At 50.2% G+C, this 10398-nt stretch overlaps 1 protein-coding gene across 1 annotated transcript; it reads left to right on the top strand.

Moving 5' to 3' along the window:
• The first annotated feature begins 555 nt into the window (after positions 1–555).
• Positions 556–5167, top strand: LOC121047263. The gene has a single exon (XM_040502377.1). It carries the CDS (start codon positions 880–882, stop codon positions 2392–2394), a length of 1515 nt encoding a protein of 504 aa, XP_040358311.1. The 5' UTR covers positions 556–879; the 3' UTR covers positions 2395–5167.
• The last annotated feature ends 5231 nt before the right edge of the window (positions 5168–10398 follow it).

Genomic DNA, 10398 nt, shown 5'->3' with positions numbered 1-10398 from the left:
GCGAGCTGATTCGCCGATTACACAAATGTCATTCGTTGTAAATGGCATTCGAGTTGCCCGTGTGGCACGGGTACAGGTCACTCTACCGACCGGCAGTGTCGTCAGCAAACTGCGTTCCCCTGTGACAAAAGATCAGCTGGATATGTGCACAAGCCCCCAGGAAGCAGTTTAGGCTGTAACATGCACTGTGCGAAACTTGTATAGACTACGACACTCTCATCTAGAGCAGCTGACCGACTTCATGTGCGGCCTATGAAACGATGATGCAGACCACGGCAATAGATAGATTGGGCCTTCTTACATTTCACGAGTGTACGAATTATTTATCATTTAAAGTTCCTCCACGTAGAAGGGGTCCGTCTCCTCCAGTTCTTGAGTTGCAACGAAAATCCTGGAGGTAAAGACTAGTATAGTTTTTATGCAATTGCATTCGCTGTCTCTACTGTTCCGTACCGGCCACGGGCTCTGATAAGATTGTATAACCCCGATGACGCGTGCTCGTTCGGCATGCAGTGTTATCTCTAAAAGAGCGCTGCTGTCTGGGAATAAAGGCTTTTTGCGTTGCTGCCACCAAGGCGTCTGTCTGCTGCTTAGAACAGAACATCTGGCGACGAACATGGGATTTGGCGCGCAGTCAGTCGCTGCCGGCCAGCAGCAGTCACTAGGTTGAACCGTCCACGGTGCAAGGCAACACGGAGCCCTTGCAGCCAGGATTTCATCGACGGCCTGGAGCAGCGCAGGAACGCCGCGTGGAAGTAAGGCGTTACGGAGCCCCTGCATGAACTTCAGCGGCCGGTTGGAGCAAGCGAACGAGCACGGGCAGTACGGACAAGGCGCATCGAGGAAATCCGCTCTACAGATAAGTGAAGTTTGCTCATTATGGCAGAACCAGGCCATGGCCCTAAGCTCGGCAGGATGACAGAATTCAACCCGAAAATCGACAACATACGCTCGTATTTCGAACGCTTTGAGAACTACGTAGACATAAATGATGTCCCTGAAGAGAAGAAACTTAAGCTGTTTCTCAACGTACTCGGAGCGGAGGCATATGAAGAGTTAAAGAAGATAGTCGTGCCTCATTTGCCGTCTCAGAAGACCTTCGGGGAAGTTAAACAGCTTCTAGAAGGTCATTTCAGCCCAGCTCACTCAATCATTGCAGAGCGTTGTAAATTTAATCGTCGAATGCAACATGAAAATGAAGGTGTCAAAGATTTCATCACGGAACTAAAGCACCTGGCAAGAGATTGCAATTTTGGCACGTTTCTAAATGATGCACTAAGGGACAGACTGGTAGCTGGTTTGCGTGACGAAGAAACGCAACGGGTTCTTTTTGCACAAGCAGACCTGACGTTTGAGCTGGCATGCAAAACGGCGCTAGAGAAAGAGCTAGCTGCACAACAGGCAAAGCAAATGCATGAATTTGACGGAAAACCGCACAGCGTCAACGCCGTTCGCGGCGAACGACACCGTGATAAGGGAAAGGAATTGGGGGCAGTATCACGGTCGAAAGATAAGCAAGATGAAGAACTGCGTAGTGCTTGCTGGCATTGCGGAAAGCGTCATAGGGCAGAAAAATGTTGGTATCGGAACCACACTTGCCGAAATTGTAACAAAAAGGGGCACTTGCAAGCCGTCTGCAAGAAAGGAGCCAAAACAAAGGCTGTGAGATACGTCGACACCACGGACGACGAATCCGAAGAATTGAGCTGCCATACCGTGTTCTATTCAGGCAAACATTCAAGGGGCTACAGCGTAGACCTCAAGATTGAAGGGAAAACTGTCTCTATGATAATTGACACGGGTGCAGCGGTCACGATCGTACCAGAGCGTGTGTACAGACAGTATTTTCCGCATGTAAAATGCGTCGAAACAAATGTGTCATTGTGCACTTACACAGGGGAAAAGCTGAAAGTGCTTGGAAAAGCAAAAGTTTTGATAGACCATGAAGGAAGCGAGATCACTTTGCCCGTAGTGATAGCACAAGAGAACGGAACGTTGATGCCCGCTCTACTGGGAAGAGACTGGCTGGAAAAATTAAAGATAAACTGGAAAGCAGTGTACAGTATGTCCGCGGATAGATCACTGGATCAAAGGGTAGATGCATTACGGAAGAAGTATCCCCAGGTTTTCAAGAGCGCCCCGGGCATCGTCAAGAACTACGAAGCTCGCATCTATGTAAAAGAAGGGGCTCAACCAGTGTTCTCAAAAGCACGGCCAATACCGTTTGCGATGAAAGAGGAAGTAGCAAAGGGGTTGGAAAAGCTTGAGCAAAGCGGAATCCTGAAGAGGGTCACGAAAAGCGACTGGCAACACCTCTGGTGGTGGTCGCGAAGAAAGGCGGCGCAGGATTACGATTATGCGGCGACTACAAGGTCACGGTTAATCCTGTTCTGAAAACTGACCATTACCCTTTGCCATTGCCGGAAGATTTGTATTCTATGCTTGCCGGAGGAAAGATCTTCTGCGTCCTAGATCTATCGCAAGCCTATCAACAAGTGCCGCTAGCTGAGGAAAGCAAAGCGTTGTTAACTGTGAACACGCATCTCGGATTATTTCAATTTCAGCGGCTTCCGTACGGCATCGCTAGCGCCCCGGCTATCTTTCAGTCATTAATGGACGAAGTTTTAAAAGGGATTCCAAAAGTGGGCTGCTATATCGACGACGTCATCGTCGTAGGCGACAACATAGACGACTGTCAACAAACCGTGGAAAAGGTGCTTGAAAGACTGGCAAAGCACAATAGCACAGTAAAAGAACAGAAATGTGAATTTTCAAGCAGTCCGTCGTTTATCTTGGGCACAAAGTGACAACTGATGGTATTTTTCCAACTGCGACAAAGATAAAAGCAATCACGGAAGCACCTCAGTCAAGCAATGTAACCGAACTGCGAGCCTTCTTGGGCCTGCTGAATTTCTACGCAAAATTCATCAAAGACTTAGCTACAGTTGCTGCGCCAATGTATGATCTACTCAAAAAGGACAAGAGTTGGGTTTGGACGGACGCATGTTCAAGATCGTTCGTGGAATCTAAGCAGCGTCTCATCGACAGTGAAGTTCTGACATTTTACGACGTGAAAAAACCGATCGGATTAAGCTGCGACTCGTCCGCCTACGGTCTTGGAGCCGTTATTTTTCACGTCATGCCCGATGGTTCAGAGAGACCTATCGCCTTTGCCTCCAGAACATTGAACGCAGCGGAGCGTAACTACGCACAAGACGAGAGGGAAGCCCTGGCCATGATTTTTGGTTTAAGCAGGTTTCATAGATACCTGTATGGACGCAAATTCACGCTCTATACAGACCATCAACCGCTGTTGGGCATTTTGGCATCAGATAAGCCAATTCCTTCTCTGGCTGCAGCGAGGATTCAGCGTTGGGCTATCACCTTAGCAGCTTATCAGTACACGCTACGGCACAAAAACGGCAAAAACATGGAAGTTGCTGACGCACTTTCAAGGCTGCCACTTCCAGTCAAGCATAAAGACGACACCAAAGAATGTCTTGCAGTCTTTGATTCAACGCCTCTCACTGCGAGCCAGGTGGCGGGTGCGACTAAAAGGGACCGCATTCTTTCCAAAGTAGTGCAGTTCACCTTAGCTGGCTGGCCCGCGCACTACGATGATCAACTGCAGCCTTTTTACGTTCGTCGAAACGAACTATCGTACGAGCAAGGCTGTGTCACGTGGGGCCAACGAGCCATCATTCCGGACGAACTTAAAAACGCAGTGTTAGCATTGTTGCATGAAGAGCTCCCAGGAATGCAAAGAATGAAGATGCTCGCGAGGTCTTTTGTTTGGTGGCCGTTGATTGACAAAGACATCGAAGCCATTGTCCGTCAACGTAAAGTGTGTCAAACGACCTTGCCTGCGAAGGCACCAGGACCACTTCATCCATGGACTTATCCAACTCGTGTTTGGCAGAGAGTTCATGTCGACTTCGCCATGAAGGATGGCTCGAACTTATTCCTTCTAGTAGACTCCTACTCAAAGTGGATAGAAGCAAAATGCCTCCGTACTACAACGACATCAAAATCAATCGACTGTCTCAAAGAGATATTTGCAGCCTATGGCTACCCGGAAGAACTGGTTAGTGATAACGGACCTCAGTTTACTTCGCACGAGTTCTCTGATTTCGCCGCTTCTCACGGAATTCGACACACTCGTACGCCACCATACCATGCTTCGTCGAATGGGGCAGCAGAAAGGCTAGTTCAGACAACAAAAGCTTCTCTACTCAAGCAAGTGCTTTACGATAACTTAACAGGCCAGCACAGAACTCTGCATCAGCGATTTAGCGACTTCTTGCTTGCTTACAGGAACACCCCAAATTCTGTAACGGGAAGAACGCCGGCTGAGCTGTTCCTGAAACGACAACCTCGAGTAAAGCTTTCGCTCTTGAAACCAAGTTTTGTGCAGGACATGAGGAGTCGTCAAAACCGAGACGCCACACATCGCAACGAGGGCCGAGGAAGGGACCTGCAGATGGAAGTTGGTGATCCAGTTTTCGTGAAGACTACGAGAGGGGAAACCCTGTCGTGGGAGGAAGCTGTCCTGGCACAACGCGTAAGCGACTCTACGTTTGTAGTCAAGGTCGGAGATCATTTTCGTTTTGTCCATATCGACCATTTGAGACCCAGGTGGACATCTGGACCAAAGACCACCCGGACATCTGGACCAAAGATCTACCCGGACGTCGCGCAAGAAGCAGAGCCCGCTCTAAGTGCCAGTAGTCAGCAGGACTTTACAACAAACCTTCCAGAACGTGAGACCTCTGGTGAATCCATGGTTAGTGGTCCTACTGCGGAACAGCTGGACGACGTACGCTTAGGTGACGCCACTTCAAGAGAGCAACTGGCATCTCAGCCTGAGGCAGAACACTCAGCAGCGCAGCCCTCAAACATCACCACGGCTACAGCCATGGCATCACCCGAAGAGGCCCCTTTGCGAAGAAGTAATCGCACAAGACGTCCACCAGATCGCTATCAAGCCTCCAATTATGAACGCGAAAAGAAACGCGTGTAGCTTTAATTTAAGGAGGGAGGAATGTTCCGTACCGGCCACGGGCTCTGATAAGATTGTATAACCCCGATGACGTGTGCTCGTTCGGCATGCAGTGTTATCTATAAAAGAGCGCTGCTGTCTGGGAATAAAGGCTTTTTGCGTTGCTGCCACCAAGGCGTCTGTCTACTGCTTAGAACAGAACATCTACTTACTACTTTTTACTCCCGAATCTCTCGGAGATGTGCGTCAAATATTCACCGTTTTGGGCTCATCAGAAGCGCATTAGATAGTGGCTGAGGGTCTAAACGTAAGGATCAGGTGTCAGAGGCTATAAAAAGTGAAAGCCGTTTATAACTCCCTGTAATGCCGAATTGCAGCGCAGCTCTTGAGGAGGAGGAGGGAAGTGTACTGAGGGGATTCTAGACCCCTCCTCCTCATCCTCCTTTTCCTCCTCCTCCCCTCATTCTTGCATATGCTCCGGGGGTCACCTGACCTCGGGGGAAGGGGGTCACGTGACCTCGGGGGGGGGGGGGGTGTCGCGCGGCTTCGGGGAGGGGGAAGGGGAAGTCACGTGACCTCGGGGAGGGGGCCACGTGACCTGGGGGGGTTACGAGGGAGTCACCTTGGGGGTCACGTGACCTTGAGGTTACCTCGGAAGGGGTCACGTGAACTCGGGGGTCACGTGACCTTGGGAGGGGTGACCTCGGGGGTCACGTGACCTTGAGGGTCACGTGACCTTGGGAGGGGTGACCTTGGCGGTCACATGACCTTGGGGTGACCTCGGTTACGCCGACGGCGACGGCGACGCCGCTCAAGCCGGAAACGGGCGCCTAAGAGTTGCGCGCTCTAAAATGAAAGCCGTTTACAACTCCCTGTAACGCCGAATTAGAGCGCAGCTCTTGGGGAGGAGGAGGAGGAGGAGGGAAGGGTACTGAGGGAGGGTCATGTGGCCTCGGGGGGAGGGGACACGTGATCTCGGGGAGGGGGTCACGTGACCTCGGGGGGACGCCGCTCAAGCCGGAAACGGGCGCCTAAAAGCTGAGCTCTAAAATCTCGGCCGCAAGTTGCGACAGCGCTGAGATACACTGTCAGACGCGCTCTGTGCAAACAGCAAAGGGTAGCCCAGAGGTGAGGTGGGTTTGCTGAAAGTCCTCAGTAGTGTTCCTCAGGTGCTGTCGATTGCGGCGTAACTCTCTTCCTTCCTCTGTCATTACCCGGTAGGACCTTGGCGCCACAGCTTGCTGGACTTGAGCTGGGTTGCTCCACCCTTTGTCGGTTTGTAGGCGCGCACGCTGTTTCCTCGTTGCAAGGGTGGGAGACTCCGACAGATCTTTGTGTCCTGAACGTGCTTGTGAATCACTAAAGAGGCGGGCACGCCAAAGTCTGGAATTCGGCTTCTCAACCTCCGTCCCATTAGGAGCTCTGAAGGACATCGCCCGTCTTCCAGGGTGTTGTGCTAGCATGGCTTTAAGAACACAACCATTCCTTATCGAGCCCAGACAAAGAGTGTTCTTTTCTTCGTCGTCATCTAGCAGCCCCCCCCCCCCCCCCCCCCCCCACCTTCGGCACGTGATAGCACGCGTAACCTAGCTTACTGAACACCTCCCCCTTTTGGTCGGTTGGTGGATAGTATTACAAGTTCAATTTATTCACCAGCTTTACTGTCCGTCCACTTCTAGTGACAGTCAGACTTTGTGGCCCACTAGGTGGAGGTGCTGGTAGCTCTAGTAGAGGCTGTACCATGTCACTGGTAGCAGGAACCCCAGAAGAGGCTGGAGTCGACGGTACCAGATGGAATCTGTTGCGCCTTACAATCCCACAGTCCGTTTTGACCTAGTAGGAGCGAGGTGGACCTGCTTGAGACTGCACCATTCCGCTTGTCCTCTGGTCAATTATCCAGACGCGTTGTCCGCTTTGCAGGGGTTTCAACGGACGTGCGGCATGTCTCGTGTCGAAGTTACGTTTCTGTTTCTCATTGTTTTCTTCCTCCCACTTCCGTAGCTTCTGAGGCTCGGGAGTAACAGGTTTTAACAAAGAAGGAACAATTGAGACATATGTTCGAATTCTTCGGCCCATTAGAAGTTCAGCTGGGCTAAACCCGTTTGCAAGGGGGGTAGCACGGTATGACTGTAATGCACGGTACGCATCATCCGTCTTTTTTCAGCTCCTCTGGATGATCTTCACTCCGGCTTCCACAAAACCGTTGCTTTGTAGAAACATTGGGCTAGACGCTTTGTGAACAAAACCCCATTTTTTGGAGAACTTGGAGAACTCGGAACCAAGTAATCTTTAAAACTGTGGTCCGTTGTTGCTGTATACGGTTTCCGGCGTCCCATATATCTTGCGAAGATAGACTTCATGTGGTCGACGACAGAAACAGCTGACAAGCTGGCTAAGGAAGCAACTTCGGGATATTTGGAGTAATAATCCGTCACTAGCAAGTACCACTTGTTTTTCAAGTAGAAAAGATCTATGCCAACGTGCTGCCAAGGCCGTTCCGGAAACTCGCCCTTTGGATCGAATCTTCCCGGGTTTCGTGCCCACTACCGCACTCAGTCTCTGTACAAGACCCAACTCTACAGAGTGGCCTCTCGACAAAAGTGGTTCGTCTAGCTCTTTTAGGACATAGACATCAGCGGATATGCGTTTTTTTTTCTATGGTGAATATCTGCTCTCTGTACACCCAGTACGCTGAACTTTGTTCGGCTGGGCCCCTTTACTACTCTTTTGGCCTCAACCGGAGGCAGATCACTGAGGTACTGTCTGTAGGTTCTTTCTGGAATCGCAGTGATGTCTGCCCCCGTGTCTATCTTGAAAGATACTGGAGCTGTCTGAACTGTCAGTACAATACTCCATCCGTCTTCCTCGGCTGATTCTATGACTCTAAGAAAGGCGGGCTCTTCGCCTTTGACTTCCCTAACTGTCACGGAGCTGCGGGTCAAACTTTTGCAAAATGTCCTATTTTCTTGCACTTGTCGCAGGTTGCTTGTTTAGCGAGACATCTACTTCGTGAATGGGAACTCCGGTCACACAACGGACATGTTTCTTTAGTAGCCGCTTTGGAAGACCACGCATTCACGCTGCGCGTCGGTGGTGACGCCGTGGACACTCGATTGAGACTGTCTTCTACGTGAAGATCAGCTTGCTGCTTCTTCACAGTCTCCAACTGACGTGCCTTTGTGGTTTCTTTTTCTAATGTCAGCTTCGCATCGAGCTGCATCCGCTCGGACAACTTCCTGTCTCGGACGCCCACTACGACGCGGTCCCTGATGGCATTTCGTCGTGTACGTTGTCGAACCGGCAGTACCTGGCCAATCTGTGAAGAGCTGTTGTGAAGTCTTCTACTGACTCCGATGACTTTTGCATTCGCGAATGGAACTTGGCCCTGTCGTAAATTACGTTTTACACTGCGTCGTTCTGCTGCATTTGCGTCTCTGTCAGCTTCAGCGAGAGAATAATATTTTCGCTCTTGACTCCCATGTAGTAGACTAAGGCGCTGACCTCTTCGGAACCACTTTTTGCTTGGAGTCCACTCACCACTCGAAAGCGCTCGAACCTCCAAATCCACTGGGGCCAGTTTTCTGACTTGAAAAAGTCGAACTCTTCCGGTAGATGGCATGCGAAGAGTTGAGCCGCCATGGCGGTCCGAACATCATGTTCTTGAGAACCGTCGACTTCTGTTGCCATCGGTTCGCAGTCGTCGTCCTGGTACACTCCTTACCGAAGTCCTCCCAGGGCGAACGTCCTTAACCAGACGCTGCCACCACCGCTGCCACCATGTTGTGTTAGCATGGGGACAAGAACACAACCATTCCTTCTCGAGCCCAGACAAAGAGTGTTCTTTTCTTCGTCGTCCTCTAGCAGCCCCCGTACCTTCGGCACGCGATAGCACGCGTAACCTCGCTTACTGAACACAGGGGAGCTGTTCGGTAGTTCAGAAGCCCGATCCAGAAGTCCTCGCTTGCATTTTGGTTTTCTTCAGTAACCTCTTGATTACTTGCACACCCGTTTCTGCCAAACCATTTGACCTTAGGAACCGGGGGCTGGAGGTGACATGCGTAAAGTCATATAGATTGGCAAGCTTCCTGAACTTTTGGGATGTAAATTGTGGGCCTCCGTGACTCCGTCGGTGCACACCTCAAGCGGAACTCCGTGTCTGGCAAATAGGCTTGAAAATTTTTCTATCACCATTTTACTCGAAGTAGTCTGCAGAAATTCAACCTCCGGATAATTCAAGTACGCATCGTAGGCAAGAAGATAACTTCTGCCCGCGTATTCACAAAGATCGACACCTACACGGGCCCAAAACGGCCGAGACGTTTCCCTACTGCATAAAAACTCTGAAGGTTGTTTATAGGCAAATATGCGACATGTTCCGCATTTCGCGATCATGTTTTCAATGTCCGTGCTCCATGCCAGGCCAGTACATTAAAAGCCTAGCTCGTGCCTTGCACTTGTTTAATCCTAAATGTCCTTCGCGAAAGCGCTGAAGCATTTCTTTTCTTAATGTTTTCGGCATTACAACTTTAGGTCCGCGCATTACTATGCCTCGTACGCAAGATAGTTCAGATGAAAAAGAAGCCATTTGGCCTTCAACTGTGTTGGGTGCATGGAAAGATTTTAGGACTTTAAGCAATTCTTCATCTTGCGCTGTCGCGGAAACTAGCCTCGTCATCATTGTGTCGCTTACGATGCTCGTTAAGATAGCATTTGCGTGGATAGACACGTCTTCGGCGCAATTTCCTGTATCCGATTGAGGTGGCGTTCGTATGCGGGAAAATGCGTTAGCAAGCAATAACTGCTCTCCAGGCCCATACACGAGGTTGCAATCGAATTGCATTAACCTGAAAAAACTCTCGGGAGCCACCATTTCTTTGAGTCTCGCTTTCACGAAGCTTGATGACGTAATTCTGGGATCACAACCATACGCCTTTCGACAGTCGAGCGCGGCTCCTGGATTGGACACGTGCACTGAGTGAGCAACTCGACTTCGGCTCGTAACAGTCAATGCCTCGGCGGACACTCGGGTAGTGGCTCGTGTTTAACCACTGCGGTGATGTGAACAGCGCGCTTTCTACTTTGCCGACCCCCGCGCGTGGATAGATGATTAACGTTGGCGGCATGGAATAGGCACCAGGCAACGTAGCCTCTTGTTCTGGCTCCAAGTTGAGGAGATGAAGGATGCTTATATTTCTCGAATTTATTTACCAACTTCTATTGCTTACAAAAAAAAAGAAAAAAAGAAAAAAAAAACTAAGTCAAGTTTATTTAGTTATTAGGGTTAGGAAGTGATTCTGAGTAGTATTTAGCGAAAGTAAAAAAATAGTTGCATGGCCCCTTTAAAAACGTCTGAATACGATATGCAGTAGCACATACCTACGCCGCCACCGCCACTTGCT

Source organism: Ixodes scapularis, unplaced genomic scaffold (assembly GCF_016920785.2).
Source record: "Ixodes scapularis isolate PalLabHiFi unplaced genomic scaffold, ASM1692078v2 PGA_scaffold1__304_contigs__length_218370807, whole genome shotgun sequence".
Taxonomy (NCBI): Eukaryota; Metazoa; Arthropoda; class Arachnida; order Ixodida; family Ixodidae; genus Ixodes; species Ixodes scapularis.
This window is presented reverse-complemented; position numbering and strand designations above follow the sequence as displayed.

What these genes read in the sequence shown, in the direction of transcription:
- LOC121047263 (XM_040502377.1), top strand. Translation starts at nt 880, where the DNA reads ATGGCAGAACCAGGCCATGGCCCTAAGCTCGGCAGGATGACAGAATTC.